The sequence below is a fragment of the Pleurodeles waltl genome, chromosome 10, assembly GCF_031143425.1.
Source record: "Pleurodeles waltl isolate 20211129_DDA chromosome 10, aPleWal1.hap1.20221129, whole genome shotgun sequence".
In the NCBI taxonomy this organism is placed as follows: domain Eukaryota; kingdom Metazoa; phylum Chordata; class Amphibia; order Caudata; family Salamandridae; genus Pleurodeles; species Pleurodeles waltl.
In genome coordinates, this window is record NC_090449.1 from 111,595,498 (window position 1) to 111,618,300 (window position 22,803).

The 22,803-nt window shown below is 44.3% G+C and overlaps 1 protein-coding gene across 2 annotated transcripts in view; it reads right to left on the reverse strand.

Moving 5' to 3' along the window:
- The window catches only part of GAA (alpha glucosidase), a 480,333-nt gene that overhangs the window by 128,802 nt on the left and 328,728 nt on the right, over positions 1-22,803 (reverse strand). For both annotated transcript variants that reach the window (XM_069209906.1, XM_069209907.1), the window contains exon 13: positions 21,154-21,287. In XM_069209906.1, the coding sequence (XP_069066007.1) occupies positions 21,154-21,287 (134 nt within the window). The remainder of the gene's footprint in view (positions 1-21,153; positions 21,288-22,803) is intronic.

Here is a 22,803-nt window from a genome sequence, read left to right on the forward strand (position 1 = left end):
AGTCCCTAAACAGGGTCAAATCATGGAGTCTTGTTATGTAACATTTACCCTTTCACTCTGGGTTTTTGAAGCAATTTTGTGAGGTAAATAGCTCGAAAGAGACAAGGGGTAGTTCCAGATTCTTGTCTGTTGGCACAGAAAGAAAGGAACTGATGTGAAGGCTGTTCTAGACTTTTATCCTCCAAAGGATAACAGTTACCACAAGTGACTTGAAGAAATATAGACAGATGTTAGTTACAACACTGACATGTGGCAGTAAATGATAAATAGTACTATGTTCATATTCAATTATGAAAATACATATTTGGGTGAAATATTTAAACAAATAATCTACTTTCTGAAAGCCTAGCAGCTTCCAACAAAATATTTTTAGATAAACAATATTCTACTGTCTAACAAGGTTCTAAGAAAAATATTAACATTCTCTATACATGAATTCCCCATTATAAGAAACAGATTTAATGTGTTTCAGGACTCAGCCACATACTTGAGATCAAGCAAACATCTGCGCATTTACATTTCAAAAAGGAATCTTACATTTTCTGTTTAACTTTGACACACATGCAAACTACAGTAGTTCCTCAACATGGTGAAAAACTAAATTGGAGAATTCTACTCCAATGAAAACACACTGTTCAAAAATCCAAATTGTTGAACTGCTAAGCATTTTTTTTAACCAAGTGTTTTTATAGTGATTTACAATAAACAGTAACATAAGACTGAGCAGCACAAGCATTGTAAGTATCCATGTCTGGAGTTACGGTGACAATAAGGGCAGGTAGTGCTCAGGGGAGCATAAAGAGTGGGTGCGTCACCACTGGTGTTTACCAGGAGAAGTGGAGGTCATTTAGCTACCCTGTATGTTGTACCGCATGTTCCTGACCTGTAGGGAAGAAAAGAAACTAGGAGGGGGGCTTGAGGGGCGAGTTTGGAGAATCTCCTATGTGATCATGGTGTGTGCAGCTGCAGGTTGTGTTCAGAGTGGCATGGCTGCTATTGGGACTCCTAGATGTGTAAAAGGGGAGGGGGCCAGCAGGTCTGAAGTTAGCAGGAATGGCCTGGGCTTAGTGTTGAACTGCTAAGTTGATGAAAAACTAACTTTTCAAAACATGCACCAAGCCCTCCATTAAATCCCGAGTATGGACGTCTTAAAAAAACCTTACAATTGCTAACATATTACAACTTAGGAATACTTGTTTTCACAAATATACAGTGTGGAGAGATTTTGGTTGGAATGAGAAAAAAACTGGCTGAGGCAGAGTATCTTCTATGCACAGACAAAAATGAATTGAATGTGACACAAAGTATGTGGGCTGGTTGTACTTTTAGGCAGAAAATAGTCCAATGGAGTAGAAAGGAGGTGGAAATATTGCACCAAACAGACACATTGTGAGAGAATAATCCTCCTTTGTAGTCCAAAGTGTGCATATTTTTTAAGAGTAATGATACAAGGTCTTGCAGATAGCTATACTGATAAACCAGGTCTAAAAATGTCTAAGATCTACATATGTTGATGAGGTTTGGCCATTCCACAACCTGACCCATTTATCACTGGCAATCCAATAGCAAGTTTTCACTATTCATCACTGTTGGGTAAAACCTGGCAGCAAGGGGCAGTGAAAATAAAATCAAATTGACCCCCCCACCTCCCCCCAAACCATGGGAGACAACTCCTATGGTGTTGGGGGTGGGGAGGTCAGTAGTTTTTGAAAATACAAAACATTAAAGTTTGACTGATGGTACTGTCATGTTGACTGAGTTATCGGACTAACTTTTAATACAAGGACAGGAACATGTGTGACAGCAGTTCCTGCCAATGTTAAGAGATGGCCCTGGGCTCCGGGGACATCTCTAAATTTAGCAGACGGAGAACACTTTAACCTCTGTCTGCCAAAATCTAAATCAAGCCCTTTTTCTGCTACCTTAAATTTTCCCTTGTGTTTGTAAACTGAGCTCAAAGACAATGAGAGAAAAAGAGACTCCAGAACAAAGAGCAAAAGAAAGATGAGACAAAACATGGTGAGCAACAACCGTAATCCACAGAAGTTAAGTTTTGGTGGAGTATGCAAGAACCATATTTGCTGCAAAATATGAAACTAACACAAGTAATCATAATATCTCAAGTGAACTTGAAATAATGAATATCCCTGCAACAACTATCTGCTTCTTTTTTTATCTGTCTTGTCTACAGACCGTATTAGCTGTGTGTTGGCAAGGCCTATTATTTCCAATACATTAGATATAGCCATACATTCTGTTCATACGACTTGTTAAACGACGATGACGATGCTCCTCAAGAGCCCTGCTTAAAGCTCCTAGCCTTAGATTAACATGGGACTGCTACTGTAAGGTTACTGTGCGACTGACAGCTTACCAACGAGGATAATTCAATACTGCAAAAGAATCATTTTTAGGTTTCTGCTACAGACACTGGTAGGTATATTGTTTCTGATACAAAACATACGCAGAGTGGGCTTTGGGTCAGCGCCATGCTCGTGACTGGATGGCTTTGTTGTCTGTCTCAGGTATCTACTTTTGGCTCTGTGTTTTTCCTCTCCATTCATGTGTTTGTCAGGCCCAGGAACATTTCAGCCTCACACACTTCTGATTGTGTGCTGCTCAGTGGCATTTCAGGCTCACAATATTCTGACACGATAAACTGCATCCACCACTGCTGACGATAGTCCACTTTTTTTTTTCTTTCGCTTTTAGCACTGTATGAGAGTGCATGTATTTTCTTGCTCTCTTTCCAACTTGTTCCTGTGTCTCACACACCATGCACTCCTCAGTCCCATCCCTTTCCCACTGATGCTCCTAGTCCTCCTTGCCGAACACCCCCCCCTCAGTCCACTCCCCCACTTCCAGTTTTCAATATATTATTTTTATTTTTAAGAGTCTGGCAGCTGCTGATTACCATTAGCTTGCAGGCTTTCTTTTTGTTCACTTGAGCATTTTCTTTTATTTTTTATTTACTGGTATAACATGGCGAACAGCAATCTTAGGTTGGTAAATTATAAATGGACACCGCAGGTCATCAGTAGAAAACCTGTTTAAAAATGTTCTGGCCATGTGTGCTTAAGCATCATGATGCATGCTATCAATAATAAAAAAAAATGATTGGTAAAACCAGTAGCCCAGCCTTTTAGAGACAAGATATAGGGGGTGATTCTAACTTTGGCGGGCGGCGGAGGTCGCCCGCCAAAGTTCCCCCAACAGAATACCGCTACGCGGTCAGGAGACCGCCGCGGTTATTCTGTATTTCCCGCTGGGCTGGCAGGCGACCGCCAGAAGGCCGCCCGCCAGCCCAGCGGGAAACCCCTTCCCACGAGGAAGCCGGCGGAGTGGGAAGGGTGCGACGGGTGCAGTAGCACCAGTCGCGATTTTCAGTGTCTGCATGGCAGACACTGAAAATCTTGTAGGGGCCCTCTTACGGGGGCCCCACGACACCCCTCACCGCCATCCTGTTCCTGGCGGGCAAAACCGCCAGGAACAGGATGGCGGTGAGGGGGTCGGAATCCCCATGGCGGCGCAGCAAGCTGCACCGCCATGGAGGATTCCTCAGGGCAGCGGAAAACCGGCGGGAGACCGCCGGTTTTCCGTTTCTGACCGCGGCCATACCGCTGCGGTCAGAATGCCCTTGGGAGCACCGTGCTTTGACAATCTTTTTTTCTTGATTGAGCTCAGCTCCAGTCTGACACTGGTTTGGTTATCATAAAAGCTTTTTTTCAGTCTTGCAAAGACTACATTAGTTGTGTCACACATGTCTGACATGTGACTGACACTGGCCCAGCTCTTCTGCCTTTTCATAGATGTGCCTGGCATGTGACCAACCTTATTTGTGCCATACATACCTGATAGGTGTGGCTCACATATGAATAACTACCTACATCAAGATAGGTCAGTGAATTAATTTTACATATGCACCGGTAAAATGGATACATGCCTTTCAATGGTTAAATACTATATAGTATGAATTAAAGATACAATCAACCAGTGGCTCAGGGAGTGAGTTAATGTTTTTCTTTTTCTGAAAAAACACAGGATCAGGTAGACAATGGAACAGGTAGACACTGGAACAAAAGGATCTGGCAAGAAAGAGACCCTGGAACAAGGAGGCACTGGATTATTAGCTTGAAAAAGAAGGCCCAGAGACAACTGGACATGGAAACTTTGGGAGTGGAGGAGATGGGAGGGAGACAGAAACAAGATGATTCAGACACAGGAGGTCTCAAAGACTTGGACATTCATGGCTGAAGAGCTAAAACAAAGTTATTGTCAAGAGAAACACAGCCAGAGGAGTATCCAGCCATTAGTACACAGTCACGGTCAGTGGAAACATGGACAGCAGTGCATTCAGTCACCTATAGAAATTACAGGATTGACCAACACAATCACTTGAATGGCTGAACAGACTTTGTGATGTGAATGGGAATTAGAAAACATCACAGATCCAGTGGGTGAATGGAGAGACACAAGGACAGGAAGGCACAAAGATGCAGAGACAGAGGAGTCAGGAATACTTTAAGTTGATGGGTCCCTTTCACTGAAACCAAGAAACACAAAAACACCAAAATTTAGAAGGACTCAGACCACATTACTGGGTCTAAGGGAAGAAGAGAAGCTAAGAAGGGTTTCATCAACAGGGAGAATGGGCAAAGGCAGAGATATATCAGAGGAGACTAAGTCAGAGGCAGGGAACAAGGTGAGACAAGGGCTCAGCGATAAAATTAAATTTAAACAGTAACAGCCTAAAGGACCCTGTATCCAAGAGGATACAAAAAAGGGTGGGACTCTGAGCTCTGAAGGACACATGTAGATTGACGCACTGTGATAGTGAACACAGAGGGAATAAATCAGTTAGGCTCATAGAGAAAAGGGGTGCTGGAACATAAGAGTAAATATGGAAAAGAGTGATATTTAACTACAAATGAACTGAATTTGGAGTATGATAACAGAGAGCCATCAAGTCAAACTTGGAGAGACATCAAGTCAGAAGAGAAAATGGGAATTAGGGACGGCAACTTTCAAATGAAATGGACAATGGGGCATGACAGTGCACATTAGCACATGAAATGGCCAGCATGGCAATACTTGTACAGGGATGAAGCTGGAACAGGGCCTTAAATTGAATATGCTTAGTGACTGTAAGCCAATGCAGCTCAAGGAAGAGATGTTGCACTCCAGCGTGCTTAGGCAGACGAAACAGCAGTCTGGCCGCTGCAGTCTGAACAATCTGCAAACAACCTAATAGATGCCTGGTCTATTGACAAATATCTGATGTTACGATAATCCAATTTAGATATGATCACGGCTTGAATCAGTCCTTTGGGCTGTTTGGGGGATCATACAGATGATCTTCACCCATTTCAGTGCAGTGAAGCAGGTGGAAGTAACCTTAGTCACCTGGGGTTACATTGATAATTTTTAATTGAGAACAAAACCTAAGTTCTTAATCTTAGGGGACAGTATAGGAAGAGGTCCTAGGGATTTAGGCCAATGTTTGGGGCCCCAGAGGTGATTGTGTTTACCTAGGGCCATGACGTCTGTCTTATCGCCATTAGGCTAGATAGAGTTAGCCCTCATCCAAGTGACCACTTGACTCTGGATAAGAACGGATGGTCCCTGATCCCGAGCAGGTGACAAAGAGAAGATGATTTGAGTGTCATTTGCATAAGAAAAAAGGGTCAACCCGCAACTCTCCACTACCTCTGCTAATGGGCAGACACAGATATTAAATAGCAGAGGACTTAGCACACACCTTTGTGGGACACCAGAAGTTAAGGCCAGCATTTCAAATCTAGCATTGGCTTAAAAGACTGGAAACTTGCGATCCTTTAGGGAAGATGCTAACCAGGCCAAGGTTTTTCCTTCAAGAACCAAAGATATCAACCATTCGAGCAGGATGGCATGAGACAGTATCAAAGGCAGAGTTAAGATCTAATAAAACAAGCACAAGTGTCCCCCTCCCCCAATCTCCATCTAGGAGGCATCTAAGATGTTCAGTGACTTCTAGAAGGGTGGATGCAGTGCGGAGTCTCTTCTTAAAATCCAACTGTGAAGGATGGAAAATCTCTTGGGGCCTGTACATCGGATTTAAGTAGTGCATTCACACGCTTCTCCAAAATTCTGGAGAACCCAGGTAGCAAAGAAATTGGTCGAAAATTCGACCAGACTGACGGATCAAGGTTAGTTTTTTTTTTTTTTTTTTTTTAAGAGCAGAAGGACCATAGCATGCTTCCAGCTCTGAGGAACATTACCCTCATGCACAGAGGTGTTTAAGAGGTTCATCACCACTTGTAGAAGTGCTGTAACCAACAAGCAAAGCTTAGAAGGTGGTAGTGGGTCCAATGGGGAGCCTGATTTACTGGATTGCAAGATAGTGGAGAAAGTATAAAGGTCCAAGGTGGGCCAGGATAACAACACAAATGTTATCAGATCGCTGCACACTGTCATAATGCTCTTGCTGTGTGTAATCCAGGAGGTGGCTAACAACAACTGTGTCCCTAGATAATCGGTTGCATATAACATCTAGGACAGATGTAAATGGACGTCTGACACCTTTTTGATAAAAAAACTGAGCAAGCTCTTTGCACTGAATCTGAGAAAGCAAGAGCAGGGGACACATTGCTGGGATCAGAAAGTTCTCTAAACACTGTGAAAAGCATCTTAGAATCGTTGTGAGCTTAACGATTTTATCAGAATAGAACGAGGCACAGGCAATTCTACATAGTCCATGACAGTTTTTGATCGCTAATCTGTAATTCATTTTAGACTCCTCATCATGCGACTTTCGCCAAAGTTTTTCTAGGCGTTTACATCGCTTTTCTTCCAGTCAAAGCAAATCATTGAACAGGGAGCTGGCAGAAGAGATCTAATGAATGAATGAAGTGAGGAAAGTGGCAAAACAACATCCAGAGATTTAACAGTCCAGCTATCTAGAAACCACTGATCTTGATCAGTATCCTGCATCAAAATAGGTTTAGAGTGCAGAAACTGCAAATTTAAAGCTAGAACATCCAGTTTAGACCAGACCAGGGATTTAGTGAATTTGTTTTTCCAGCTCTCTCAGAGGGGTAGCAATGATCCGAATAGCAAAAGGAACAGCTAAGTGGTCTGGCCAGATCAAAGGTACTGCAGACTCTGTGGTCAGATCTTTCATATTTGAAAGAATTGGATCCAAGAGATGTCCAGCCTCATGGGTTGAAGCCGAACTACACAAGGCCAGGTTCAGAATTCCTAAGTTCTCATGGAAGTAGATCCAAAACTATACTTCGGATCTTCCAAATCGATATTCAAATCCCGAAGCAACGTTAAATTAGAAGATTTCAAAAAGTGTGGGGCCAATATATCAGAGTTGGTGGCACACTAATTTCCAGCATAATTCAGTGGTCAGTAAATTAAAGAGCCAGATAGAGTGAATCTGGGGCTAAGAGTAATAAACAAAAGCAAAGCCTCACAAGCAGGACGAGGGAGTCCTTCTAGTTTACATTTATAGATCTCTTTAAAAACAACAGCAAAACCTCTGCCCGTGCTATCAAGTCTGTCCCTCCTGGCAACAGAATATCCGGAAGAGCGCCCTTGTGTAGCCAGGTCTCCATCAATAACAGGGCATCACACAAAAACGTGAACAGATGTTGTTGGTGCTTAGAAAAATAACAGCAGTTTATACTGAAGAAACAAACTGTATCCCTGTAGCTAGCGCACAGAGACCGGAATCACTATTATCAGTTCTTAAGTTACCGTTTATCATCAGATTGGATAGAAAAATAAAGTACTTACGAATGGGCGACTTCGCCCCTACGTCAGGAGGATGACAGTTAACTGGATTAGAGGGTTGAAGTGCCTTGAGCTGATCAAAAGTGCACCTGAAAGCCTGAAAATGTGAAGGGTTCCTGGCCCCAGTCGGCCGCAGACGGGCTTGCTTTAGGTGCACCTTTGGTACACCAGCTGCAATGCACAGTGCTCCACATTTACGGGGACGTAGCTCTAACTGACTCCACCCCCAGGGACACAATTGGTTCCCACCAGCCAATAGGGAGGAGACTTGCGCATTTCAGAGCAAAGCCACCCCTGCTAATAATCAGGTTAAAAAGGGCATTATCAGCAACAAAACTGATGCAGAGTGCAAAAATGAAGAAGTGCAGGTTGAAAAGAGGCAGTAGGGAAGCAGAGAAAGCAGTTGACTAATGGAAATATATCTTCCAAAATCAGGGTTAAGGAGCTTAACCCGATCTTGGAAGCATTGGACTAGGGGTACAGAAGTACTCCCACACAAAAACAGGAAGGACAGGAACACTTAGCCACAAATATATCGAGGTTAAAACATAAGCAGTGGCATCTACTAAAGTTGCAGCATGATCTTCAAGTGGCAGTCGTGCAAAATGGCGTATAGGGACATTCCTCTTTGGAGCACTGATGGCTGAATTCCCTCTAGTGGAAGTGGCTTCCATATATACCCTGTAGGGGTCTGTTGGCTTTGTGGAAGCAAAAAGAGAATATTCAACTAGCCAGGGATAAAAAGGTAAGGAGCCCCAAGCAAACTTCCATAATTGATGAAGAGATCATCGCCTTTGGTTGTTTCTAAGTAATACACATCCCTTTTTACACCACTGTGTAAACACGTTTCTGCTGAACTGGAAGTATGGGGATGGAGTTCATGAGCAAAACAGTTAGATTGATGTGGAAATCCTAGTTAACTTTTGGAAGGAAAGAATGTTGAGTGAGAGAAAAACTTCTGTTTCCAGATAGTAAACTGACAGATATCTGTATAGCAGACAGTAGCAAGGCCCTTTCAGAGTGAGGAGAATCACTTCAACTGGGGGTGTGGGTTGAAGGGGTTAGGGAGGAAGAGGAGGAGGAGGGGAGTCTTGCATGAGGGATCCACGGCCTTTAGTTTTACCTCCTTTCTTGTATTGACAGACCAAAGCGTTCTAGAGCTGGTGTGTCTGCGGCTGCTAGGGTTGTCCCTAATAAAAAGAAAAGCCCCTGCTGTATACTTAAAATTGTCAGTAGTCTCTTTGGTGTGGCCAGTGTTGAGTCACAGAGATGGGCCTTTTACCTTGTTGACCTGAAACCTTTACAGGGCTGCAACAACTTTATCCACAAATAGACAGGGGGCATCTAATGGAAGATCCATCAGATTGGCTTTCACATCATTTGAAAATCTTGAAGTCCTGAACCATGCACGACGTCTGAAAGAGACCAAGGTACCCATTACACTCGCCACAGAGTTGGCAATGTCACCCAATTTGATGATACTTCAAAGTGTTCTGTGAATTCTTTAGAACCTACTCGGAATTTGCTCACACTTCTTCTGGAACATGTGGTGTTATCCGCTGGGCCATTTCCCAGTGACCATCGATGTAGCACACTTAGAGGCAAATGGTATATAAAGATTTAAGAGCCAAGCATCCAGCTAAGAAGACGTTGTTTTCCATTGCCACCAGCTGTTTGTGCTCCCTGTCAGAGGGCACTGTGGGGAACGTACCCTGCACCTATCCTGAGGAACAGGATGATTGTATCACCAAACTCTTCCAAGAAGGGTGCGCAGAGAGAAAAGCTGGGTCTCCAGGAACACAGTGATAGCGCTTGGGTAATAGCTGATTAACTGCCGGTGTTAAGGACGGTTTCTACAAAGCCGCATTGACAGGTTCCACCAAGGCTTCATTAAAGGGCAGTAATGTTTCTGATGAGGGAGTAGAGGGCAGTAGGACCCTGTGAGGACATTTTTTTTTTTTTTTTTTTTACATCTACCAAAGGTAGTTGTAGATCCAGCACTACAGATACTTTTGACTACAGAGTGAAACAACATGACTTCTGGAGTGTGGTGTGGGTCCAGCTGGAAACTCCATCCCTACCTTCAGTGAAGTGCCAAGTTCACTAGCCAGGGACAAACCAGAAACCTCATAGAGATGTTCTCCCCCCATCCTCCCACAGCGCTGATGGTAAAATTGCATAGCTGTGTTCCTACGTAAATGCATGGGACCACAGGCCCAGTGACAACCGCATAAACGTTTGGGGGCCTAATGGTTTGCCAGCTTGGAGAGGCTTACTAGGTGGTTACGAAGCCCTAGCTAAGATGCTAAACAATGTGTTAAGGAATACTGCTGGGTCCATACCAGGTGTCAGAAACTCCTGAAAGTAGGATGCAGAGCTGGAAAGTCTGGTATTGCTTTGAGCTGGCAGGATCAATGTCAGATATCTTCACAACAACAAACTTTGGCTCCAAGAATGAAGATCTTGTGGGAGTCTGGGACAGCCTAGGGGAGTTGCTTCTCCCATGCTTCTTGTGCTTGCTATGTCTCTTTCCATTTCGTTCTAGCCGCATGCAAAAAGGGAGATCTGGACCGTAGTCTGGAATGACAAGGACTTAGTCTATCATCAATGGAAGGGGTCATGAACCGCATGGCCTCGCACTCTTTGAAGGCTTTCGGGTGCTTACTCTGACAGGAGTGGCAAGAGCAGGAACCACGGTCTGAGCCAAGCCACCACAAGCAGATGTTGTGTGGATTCGTAATGGATATTTGTCCCTCGCAATCCCTACAAGACTCGAAGCCCGAACACATAGGAGGAGACATACCATGGCACTTTAGGATAAATTTGCTGTGAGAAAAACTCATGGCTCATGACTCTGAGGAGAGCAAGGAGAGAACAAGATGGGGATCAATATCATAGATACAGATAAAAAAGGAACGGACGTTGTTTTGTGGTGGGAGTTATATGGCTTTGGTGATGTCATTTAGCAGCACTTCTGACGTCGAAAGGAAGCTAGTGCCCCCTTCCGGCAACGTGGGAACATTGAAGTTTCTGGATCCAGTCTGATGGCTGGGATTATTCTACAGGTGAAGAATCTGAAAGTAAAAGTATATATCAGAAAGAGCATTACCAAAAGCTGAGTAACTTGTCCTGATGGATTGTTCCAACTGCAGATTCCTTACCCGTAGAATAGATATCAAAGCGGTAACTTACAAGGTGGTGGGTCTGTGGAGTGGCTCAGACCAAAGAGTCCAGCATGAGCAAACGTAACCTTCCCAATGGACCTGGTTGTCAAGGCAGTAGTGCCTTGTTAAAGTGTGTATTGATGAATACATTGCAGCCTGGAAGCATTAGTTCAGGTGGGCCCTAGGTCCCTATGTGGGCTGCTTCTTGGCCATTGCATAGCAGGTCTAAATGCAGAACAATATCCACTGTGACAGAGTCCTTTTCTGTATATCTTGCCTTTCTTTGACACAGAGACCTACACAAAGTGCTGATCATACACCCGATGTTCTTTATAATGATCAATGTAGACGCTTAAGGCTCTTTTGGGGTCCAACGGATGGCGGCTCTCCTCATCTTTTGAGGGATGAGGGGGAGCAAAGAATGTTGGGAGAGTTATGGATTATGAAACATGAAATAGACTCACAACCTTTGGCATAAAGGCCACCCTGGTATTCAGCAACTGCTCGTCTTGGAAAAAGGTGATATAGTGTGGCTGCATCTAGGGATCCTAGTCTCACTAATGCAATAAACTGAAGTGATCGCCGTGAGAAAGAGTTGTGTGTGTCAGAGTGATAGCCTGGGCTCCAAGCTAGTGCACAGGAAGAATTTAAGGACCAAATTAAGATTCCATTGTGGCATCACAAACATTTTGGGAGGTGACAAGTGTGTCAAACGTTTAATAAAAACACATTACAGGTGACTTGAACAAGGACAGTTGGTTCTCTAAATGCAGAAAGGCTAAAAGGGCAGACTAATAGCCTTTAATAGTGCTGATTGCAAGGACTTGCTGGATACGAGCGAGACAAAATAAAAAGTAAAAAACATCCGAAAGTTGGGTTGCAAGGGGTCTGTATAGCTGACCCCCACATCAGGCTACACATTGGTCTCAGGGCCTGGTGTAGACTGACTTTGTAAAAGGACAACTGGACAAGAGAATAAAATCTACAACCTAAGGTGTCAGACTCAACGCAGTTAACTGCTGCACCTCAATCTCCACACATGGAAGTGTAGATTGGACAGGTTCAAGTGCAGAACCCTGCTCTGCTGCAGTGACCTAAAATACTCCTACAACAGTAGCCTGTGGAGGACTGTGCTCATGCACTCTCCTGGCCCAATCTGGGTCCAATAGAATGACTTGAGCCTGGTCGTTCCTGAACTTCTTAAAAACGCAGGAAGTAGAGCAAGTAGCAGAAAGGCGAGAGGAGTTCTGTATTCCACTCTAGCCTGAATGGGTCTTCCTAGGGAAAGCATTCATGGAATCTTCAAAGCAAAGACGTCTTGACACTGCACAATCTTGACAGTGGCAACACGATCCAGCTAGGTCTCTCCACACTGTAGGAAGATGTTCTACATCAGTCTGGGATGTAAATGCCATTCAATGGAGGTGGGGCTTCTTGTAGTCGAGCAGCCACTGCTGTAGATCTTTTACAGTTTCCTCCGAAACATGGATGATATCAGAAAGTTTTCCTTGGTGATGGGGCAGAACCCACATATGCTACCACAGCTGGCAAAGGGGAGTTCCAGGGCAGAGGTTAAAACATCGAGATCCTAGCCCGAGCAGAGGAAAGCCCTGTACAGCGCCATGCCCAGAATGGCTCCAATAAATGTGAGCTTCTGCAAAGGAGTCAATTAAAACTTTTGCTCCTTGATCGAGAAACCACAGAATGTTCGGAGGTTCGCAATCATCTTGAGATGGTCTACTACTGATTGGGACAAGCCCGCCTCCAGCAGCCAGTGTCTGTGGCAGGGGAAACTGTTATCACCAACATCCAAAGATGTGCAGTGACCTCTGCCATCTCTTTCATGAACACTTAAGAGTCTCTGGTAAGGGCAGACTCGAGCACAACAAACTAAACATGCTCCTGGTGGACCATGAACTGCAAGTAGGCTCAGCAGGACTACAGAAAGTTCCAACGAAAATAGGAATTTAGAATTTGTTCTTTCAGTGGAAGGCATTCAGAGGGTGAAGATCTACAATAGGGGGAAGGCATCAGTCCTTTTTCAGCAAAAGGAGTTAGCAGGAGCAGAGACCTGTCCCTACTTACATGGCAAGCTCCACTTGATGAATCTCTTGGTAATGGGCCTGCTACTCCTGCAATAAGATGCAGCACTTTAGTGACAGCTGTTCTGATATGGGAGGAAGCTGAGGTGGTTCAGAAAGGAATGCAAATGTGTAGCACTGTTGAATGTACTGGAGGATTCATGTGCCAGATGTGATGGTCTGTCACCTTGGGGAAAATAGTTTAATCCTACCTCCCATAGCATGGCTGTTTGCCACTAAAGACCAGCTAAAGCAGCATGGAGGCAGATGCTGCAGGGGGGCTGAGTCAAATGATGTCCTTGGTGACCTGTGCGATGCCTCTATAACTCCTGTCTTCAGCAATGTAAGGCTTGAGGTCACTCCCGTGGTGTGGGTGGGCTTGGTGGTGCCTATGCCCCAGGCCCCAGGAGTAGCCTTGAAAGGGTCAGATCTGCTGAGGAAACTATTGTAGGGTTTCAAATAGGCGATATCAACAGGGGAAGTATCCAACCAACTGGTCTCTTGCAAATCAATGTAAATGTCATCATCATAATGGGGTAAATCATCTCCATCATTGTCATGATAATCAGAGTCTGAACAAAAAAAAGTGTGGAAGCCTCCGAGTAAGTCCTTGTGGTAGAGGAAGAGTTGTGTGAATCAGAACCTAATGGGACCAGTTGTGCTAAAGTGGAGTCAAGGCACAAATTCAGAGTCAAAGCTGATTTGACTCAAGATCAGACACCAGAGTCAGCAAGGACTCAAACTCTGGCACCTGCAATGTCAGGGACTGGCGTCGGTGGAGAAGGAACCAGTGCAGATCTTGGAGCTGAGCTGAGGTCAGAACCGGAGTTGATGCAGAAACACAGCCGCTTTCTAAGAGCAAAGATGGCACAGAGGGCATATTCACCAGCGTTAACCCGAAAGGATTTCCCTGAGGATCCTTGGGACGGAAAGGAGCTGCAGAGAGAACCAAAAGAATCACAAAAATATGCAGCAATACCTCCTTGAAACTTTGAAGTCAGAATGCAATAGGTCTAGTTATGGAATCAGCCCTGTGAATGTTGATCAGGAACCAGATCAGTTGCCACCTTGATGCCCTCCTGTCTTGTTTTGATGTTCTCAGATGTACAACTTCGCTTCACGTTCTTGAACCACCTCTCGGGCATAAGGACACATGCTTCACTCGTCTTTGATTGATGCTCTTAAACACCGGAGGCAGTCCTCGTGGGGGCTGACACCGATATCTGCTTCCAAAAGTCACAGCACAATTTGAAGCATGTAATCAGTGGGGACATCATTCCGTTGCAACTGTCAAAGAATTTCAAAACACTTTGTCAACCAATGAAAGGAGCAGAGCTATGGATCGGAGTACTAAGGCTGAAAGAAAGGAATTCATGTTGGCATGCAGAGGTGGCACTTATGTGCAGCTCTGCTCCATCACTTCCGGGGCAGAAAAAAGTTGATGCAGAGCAGTGCGGCGCACAGGAACATTGCTGTGTAAGTTTTCAGCTACAGTCTGGTGAATATTCTACATGTGAGGAATCTGAGTTGGAAGTATCCATCAAAGTTCTAGTGCTATACTATAGGACCCTTCTTGTAAAACATCTTGGATCTCGTTCCTCCTTCCTTGGCCAGATAATGAATGGTGGTAGTGTTGTCTACTTGGAGGAGAATCAATGTGGATTTCACCACCCCAGGAAGGATTTTACAATCAGGTGTCCAGTCTTCTTCCTGAAGTTCCTGGGAAGACCATGTCCATTGAGACTTCAGGTCGTCCTTATGGACACATCAACTTTCCACACATTAATTCATCACACTTGTTTTCACAATAAGCCCTTCTTTGACAGCATTATAAGAGACAATCACAGCTGTCTTGTTGATAAGGATCTTGTTCTCCCTGTGTCTGGCATTCCAACACATTTATCTTCAAGACATTCATATTAGAATATCGTGTGCAATTTGAAAAATGCACACTGCCACAGAGTCAAAAAAAGAGACTTATTTGATCATGGGAAGAAATGCCTTCAGGAGCCCATGGCACTTTTTCAGGAATGACGTTGTGAATACTAGCTGAATGGCCAATAGCTCTAGGTAGTTGATGTGGAAGTTACGTTGGAGTGGAGTCCACATACCCTGCACGGTCATTTGCTGCAGATGCTCCGCCGAGAGGGAGGCATCGTTAGTGATGGTCACATGTGTTGGCAGGTCTAGAAAGGATTGGCCCTGAAATAGGTTGTTGCTGTTCCACCACTGCAGCGAGTGATGGGTGCTGGCCTGTATCAACTCTAGATGCTCCAACTGTCCATTGTGCCACTGGGCACTCTTGTAAAGGAAGCATGTGTAATTTGCATGGGGTACTATGGCTATGGACGAGACCGTCATTCCTGGAAGTGCATTACTGTTCTGACCATCAGTTGGCGATCTTTCTGAAAAAGAGACAGGAACAGTTCAAAAGCTTGGACCAGTGCTTGACTAGAGTACGTTTTTCCATTAACTGTATTGAGAACTGTGCCCAGGAAGGGTTGATTGTGGAGGGACTGGCATTAAGAGTTGAAAGCACTTATCGTGAAGCCTAGATTGTACAGAAAGATTATGGTGGTCTGAGTGTGGGAAAGATACTTTAGCCTGTTGGCACTCTTGATCAGCCAACTGTCCAAATAAGGAAACACATAGATCCCATTCCTTCTGAGACCAGTGGCTACCACAACAAGACATTTTGTAAATACCTTGGGAGCTGTAGTGACCCTGAAGACCAACAATTTGAACTGGTAATGCTAACCAATAACCACAAACCACAGCTAGCAACTGTGAGCAGGATGGTTGGGTGTAAGGAGTATACATCCTTCAGATAAAGAGCAGTCATGAAGTCACCTTTTTGCAGCAGAGGGATTACATCTTGTAAACTGACCATATGAAAATCTTCTGACAGGATATACTTTTTGAGGGGCCAGAGGTCAAGTATAGGTCTTAGAGTACCATTGTTTTTGGGTATGATTAAGTATAGAGAGTACACACCCTTGAGAATGAGCACCCGTAATTCTTCTTGAAGAAGGAGCTGATATTCTCCAAAGAACGTGCGCCTGCAGGGTGGGATGTTTGGTAGGTATGCAGTGAGCTCTAGAAAATAGCCATGTTGTATTATGGAAAGGACCCATTGGTTGGGGGCGATTCCTTTCCAATGTGGGCGAATCCCCTGTAATCTTTCCCAGGCAGGTGTAGTGCGATCCGGTTCCAGGGCTCAGTTTGGAGGGGGGACGGCGAGTCACTGATTTGCAAAGACGGCTCCTTTGCAACACCTCCTTTGCCCCGTCCCTAATCTTCTTACCTCAGTAACTGTCCTTTAATTTTCGCTATAAATATACAGAAGATGAGGGTGAAAGGCCCTGTGAGGGGCATGGCCCTGAGAAGGGGCATAGTGACAACCATGGTAGGTGAATCCCAATGAGAATCATATGCATATGAGTATTTTCTGTACTAACATTTGAGGACAGACTGAAGAATCAGAAGAGAAACACCAAGAGGCTTGGACCCACAGCTTAATAGGTAAACGTGTCCAAACTCAACTTTGGGGGGAAAAAACACTAACAATGAAGCTGCTGCCTATGCACATTACCAACCGTAGGAGGAGTCACTATACCTTGTTACTTAAAAGACTTCTTTGAAGAAAAACAAGTTGATAACATCTGAGCTCAACACTAGATGGCAGGAGTATGTACAGCGAGTACATCTACAGACACAGATGCTACAAACAGTGATTTCTGATGTGCTAACTCGGACTTCAAAATACTACTATCAATGGATGGTATGTAACATCAGCAGATTTCTTTCTGGAAAATGTTTGAACATGCAAAGTTACATAAACAAGTTAAATTTACCACCACATTTCAGAACGACCATAGAGTTTAGGCTTAGTCAGGTCAGGCTCCAAGAATGTCCATGCCAAGGAACCTGGAAGAAAACAGGTGACCGCCTGAACCCTTTTGAAATTATTAAACAAGTTACTTACCTTTTGCAACGCTTTCTCTGGTAGACAATATCTAACCGCAGATTTCTCTCACCTTTCAATATTCCCCAGGCGTCAGACTGGATCCAGAAAATCTTCAGCAGTACCTTTATGTATCGGAAGATGGCACACTGATGGCTCAGCATCAACCTTGTCCCCACAAAATGTGACGTGAGCAGTGCCGACATCAGTTTCTTTCATGTCTATTTTCATACCAAGAACACACAGGCACGTCAGAATGATGTTGTTTACCAGTGTGCAGAATATAATGGGATCTTTCAGACGAAGAGCCAAGTTAGCAGAAAGGGGAGAATGGGAGGGTCAGTGAGGAATTTGAGGTCAGATAATGTAGGAAGCTGGCTCTGTGTATTCTATATCAAAGTGAGATATAGTGTGCACAGAGTCCAGGGGTTCCCCAGAGGCTTAACAGAGGCTAAAGTAGATAATACTAATGCTATCTTTTGTGGTAGTGTGGTATTGCTGTTAGGCTTATCAGAGGGTAGTGCAAAGCATTTGTTGAACACACACAGACAATAAAAGAAGCACACACACAATGACAACTCCACACCAAAGGTTTTTATATAGCAAAAATACATTTTCTTAATTTATTTTTAGAACCACAAGATTCAAATTGCAGGTAAGTATTTCAATAGTTTTGTATGTCACACATGTATCAACAGTACTTTGTTTGAAATCGATAAGTTATACAGTTTTTGAAATATTGGTAATAATCTATTTTAAAACTTGACACTGCAATTTTCAGAAAAGTTCCTGGGGGGAAAGAAAAGTTAGATCGATTTGCAGGTAAGTCCAACACTTACAGTTCCAGTCTCTGGGGGTTAGGAAGTTCACAGGTCTGGGTTCAAGTTAACCCCGAACACTCACCAACAGCAACACGTGGCCGGCCAGGTGCAGAGGTAAAAGTGTAGGCAAAATTAACGTGAGCTCCTATGGAGACTGGGGGCACTCGGTTTCAGATCTGCAGGCAGGTAAGTACCCGTGACTTCAGAGGGCAGACTTTGGGGGTTTAGAGGAGCACTAGGGGGGCCACAAGTAGGTACCAAACATACACCTTCAGCAGCACTGGGGAAGCCAGGTGCAGGGTGCCAACAAGATGTCGGATTTCCAATGATTCTCTATGAGGGGACCTCAGGGGTCACTCAGAGGCTGCAGGCGAGGTCCAGTGGGGTCATCTCAGGCAAACCACAGGCTATACAGGGAAAAGGGCCGCCTGCTGAACGTTGCTGCACCAAAGGTCGGGTTCTCCAAGGCTGCGGGTGCAGTGTGTCTTTAGGCATTGGATATCTTCATCTGGAGCTTCGCAGTCAGGGGGGTCCTCGGGATTCCCTCTGCAGGCGTCGCTCTGGAGGGGTGGAGAGTTCAACCTAGGGTGGGCACTTGTTCAGAACCGCCTGGGGATCCTCTCTAGCTGGTTGGGCCACCTGGACACAGGCCGTGGGCATATATTGCAGAGTGCTTAGGATGCACACATTCAGAGTGAGGTTGGAGTCCTCAGTTGTTGTTTTCTTCTTGGACAGGGCTGCTGTCCTTGGGAATTCTTGGTCCTTTTGGGTGTAGTGCAGTCCTCTGGAGCTTGGCAGAGGTCGCTGGTCCCACGGGATCCATCGCTGTTCTTTTGCAGGTTCTTTGAAGCAGGAGAGAGGCTGGTAGGGCTGGGGCCAAAGCAGATGTCGTCTTCCTTCTTCTCTGCTGGGGGTTTCAGCTAAGCAGTCCTTCTTCTTTTTATAAGGTCACCAGGACTCTGGTGAGCTTGGTTCAGGGAAGCCCTCAAATACAAGATTTAGGGGCGTTACAGGGGTCAGAGGGCAGTAGCCAATGGCTACTGTCCCTGAGGGTGGCTACACCCTTCCTGTGCCTACTCCCTTTGGGGAGGGGGGCACATTCCTAACCGTACTGGTCCCTGTCCTCCAAACTAAGATGGAGGATTCTGAAGGGAGGGGGTCACTTCTTGTTTTTCCTAAGATGCCACAGGCAGTGTTTTGTGGGCATGGCAACCCGAGGGGGATGCTGTGTTGACTCTACCTTTTTCTCCCCAGCAACACACACAATCTGCAGTGTGTATGGGTTTGGTGAGGGGTCCCTTAGGATGGCATAACATATGCTGCAGCCCCTAGGGACCCTCCCTGGTCACAGTGCCCTTGGTACCACTGGTACCTTTTCAAAGGGACTTATCTGTGTGCCAGAGGTGTGTCAATTGTGTAAACAATGGTGCATTTTTAGGGAAAGAACACTGGTACTGGGATCTGGTTAGCAGGATCCCAGCATACTCTCAGTCAAGTCAGAATCAATATCAGGCAAAATGTGGGGGTGGGGTAATTTTCCTAAAGATAGTCTCTACCATAAAAAGAGTTACCAGAGGTAAGTGACTTGTTCTTCTGATAGACTTCTAACTGCAGATTTCTTGCCTTAGAATAGATACCAAAGCAATACCTTCCTAGAGGTGGGTCTGCAAACTGGTTCAAACCAGACAATCCTGGAAGCTCGAATGGGCAAAAAGCCAGGCCTAGCGAGCCCAAACATCCAAGCAGTAGCATTTCTTGAACTTTTGATGTGACAACCATGTAGCAGATTGCCAGATGTCCAGAACACGCACTCCTCATGTTAACACGATAGTAGCAGTCTTGGCCCAAAACGAATGGTCCCTCATAATGCAGAGTACCATCCATTAGGGACTGTACGTGTCTATACCACTTTGCAAATAAAAGCTAATCATCCACTCATTGTTCTTTGGTGAGATCAATGTAAAAGGATAGGGCTCTTTTTTGATCTAGGAGATAGAGACTCTCCTCTTCCTTAGAAGGGTGTGGGTGAGTGAGGAATGTCAGCAGCATAATGTTTTTCCTGATATGGACGGGAGTCACCACATTCAGTAGAAAGGAGGCAGAAGTCCAAACTACCAGTTTGTCTGGATAAAGGCTTGTGATAGAGGGTTGAGCAAAAGTGCTTGATGCTCACTGACCCTTAGCCACTAAGAAAACTGTCATAACAGTCAGAAGAAATAGAGGACAGCTGTGCAGAGGTTCAAATGTGGAACAACTGATATCTGTCAGAACTAAATTGAGATCCCACTGGGGCATAACAGATGGGGTAGAAGGGAACAAATGTAAGCCCTTTAGAAAACATGTCACAGCTGGTGGCTTGAACAGGGAGGGCTGATCCAACACCCGCAAAAAAGCAGAGATGGCAGAAATGTAACCTTTAACAGTGTCCAAAGAATTCCCCTGCTGGGCTAACAACAACACAAACAGTAGCACCTCCGACAGAGAGGCTGAGAAAAGGTCAACTTGTTGAGTGGAACACCAAGCCACAAACGTGTACCAACAGCAGGCGTATAGAGATTTTGTTGAGAGGTGTTTGGATGTGAAGATAACATCACCGATCTCAGAAGGAAGATCAAAGGCACTCAACTGTCTCCACCCAATCTTCAAGCATATGAAGTTGGGCGTGCTGTATAAGGGTGAGTATTGGCACATTCCCCACGTAAGGATTGGAACCAGGGAGTCACTCCTGGTCCTCATGAAAAGCTATGGGGTAGACTTGAAACAGTTAGACCACAGAATAGGAAGGCAGGTTCATTGCACCTCCCCCTACACCCACCCCAATCCAATCACCCTGTTTTTAACCATATCGCCACTAGGGCAGATATTAAAACATTAGTTTACCTAGGAGGCAGGTATCTGTAATCTGTTTTATGGCCCCTCCCATTCCTATTACACATCAGCATAGTGGATTGCATATAAAGTGCTCCCAAGTAATTCGTCAGTCGCTGCACACCCCGTTCCATAGTCGAAATGAAAGGACCCAAGGATGAAGCATGCCACCAAGTGGTAACCCTGGTGGGTGAGGGTTTTCTAAGGAAACTAATCAGTTTCCTGATTTTGTCTGGAGGGTTAACCTTGTAGTTAAACAAGTAATGTTCATGCTCTCTAAGATTTCAGTTTCAATCTGAATGTTACACGTGGCATGTTCAAAGAGGAAATGCCTGCACTTCTTGCTTAAGCATGAGACTATAGTTTCAACATGGTTGTATGAGATTCTTGTGAAGAAATAAAATAATCTTTAAACACTCTGAATACAAGCAGCATGGTAACCGAAATCTGTATTATTTGAGAACTAGTTTCCATCTTACCAGGAATAGACCAATACATGTCCTTCCACTGGCTCCTGTTGTCCCCCAGCCAGTGTCCAGAGTACTTTCCCTGACTGGGAAAAGTGGAACGAGAAATCACAAAAGGACGCTTCTTTCGGAGTTTGATCAAAGCACTGTAAGAAAAAGATGATTTCCTGATGAATTATTGTAACTTGCGGCTATGTGATATGAAAATAAATTTAGCACATGTTTCAAAAGTCCAAGTTTTAGGTAAACTTCTAATGAACTTAGCGGTTTACACCATACCGAAGTGTGTAGAAAATATTTGCATGCAAGGTACTATTTTATTACACAATTACAAAGGAGTGGCTTAGAAAAGTAACTTATTTAGGAAGACACATTAACTATGCACATCTCCCTACAAAATCTCAATTAAATGAATTGCTAATTAACAAGTAAGGTGTCTTTTTATGGGATACCCTGAATTTCGACCATGTAGAGCGGCATATGGGATGCTTTCTAAGTCCAAAATGGCAAGGAAAGAAAAGGTAATTTAAATCAAGCATTTATTGCAAATCATTTGGCTTTGGAAACATTTTTGTGTTTTGTCATGATTTTTGCAAAACTTTAATATTGCAGGTCTGAGGGCGTCCTCCCAGTAGATGCATAAAACACACATTAGCTAAAAGCAAAAATATTTTCTTTTGAGATCATAAAGCACACATTGTCATAGCAGTTAGAGGGACAGCAGAGAGCTACTTTTGTGTGTGACTCTTCTTATTGTGAATGAGCAGAACACCATCTCTCACTGAAGTGGGCTGACCCACAGCCCTATGCTGTATGCTGGTAGTGGGAGCCTCCAGTATTTAGAAATATTCGTGCCATGCCGGTACATTACAAAACACAGAGAAAACAATTGACATTGTTATTCATTTGACATTTGTCTGTTTTAATAGACCTCAAACTTCAGCCAATCAGAGACCAGACCCTGAACCAGTCTTCCCTACATGGCCACCATACCTCAGATTTCGAGCACAAGTGTATCAAATATTACATTGATTAGGTATATGAGTTGAGCGCCTAAATGGGGAGGTGGACAGGTCACATGTTAATCTATGAAAGATATCAATACAGGATAACCATAGAAGTAACTTGTTTTTTCTCCAGTATTGAATCTTTCATAGATTCACATGTTTGAATCAGAATAGCTAGCAGTTTATAAGAATTGAAACAGGAGGGTTAGCCGAAAACACTCACCAAAGAGGGAACGTATGTAAGACATGAACCACTGGAAACAAGAGACTCAATAGATGACAGTGGTGACAGACGCAATAACCAGACATCTTTGTAAATATACAGCAAAGAGAGCATAAGGGAAAAAAACTATTTGTACCTCAATTAAAGAAGTGACGATAGACTGGCTGTCCAACAGGAGCATCAGCTTTCCATGCTGCATATCTGAATTTGACCACATTGTTGCTCTGCAAATGTCTGGAAGTGAAACTCCTGAAACCAAAGCAGTGGATGTAGCCACCTTTCTGGTTAAAAGTGTAGCGTTTTTTTTAGACAGTGGTATTTCTGCTTTGCTGTGGCAAAATGCTATTGCCGCAGACAACCAACGTGCTATACTGCTCCTTGAAACTGCATAACCTTTTCAGGGAGGTGCAAAAGAGATTAAATCTGATCTGA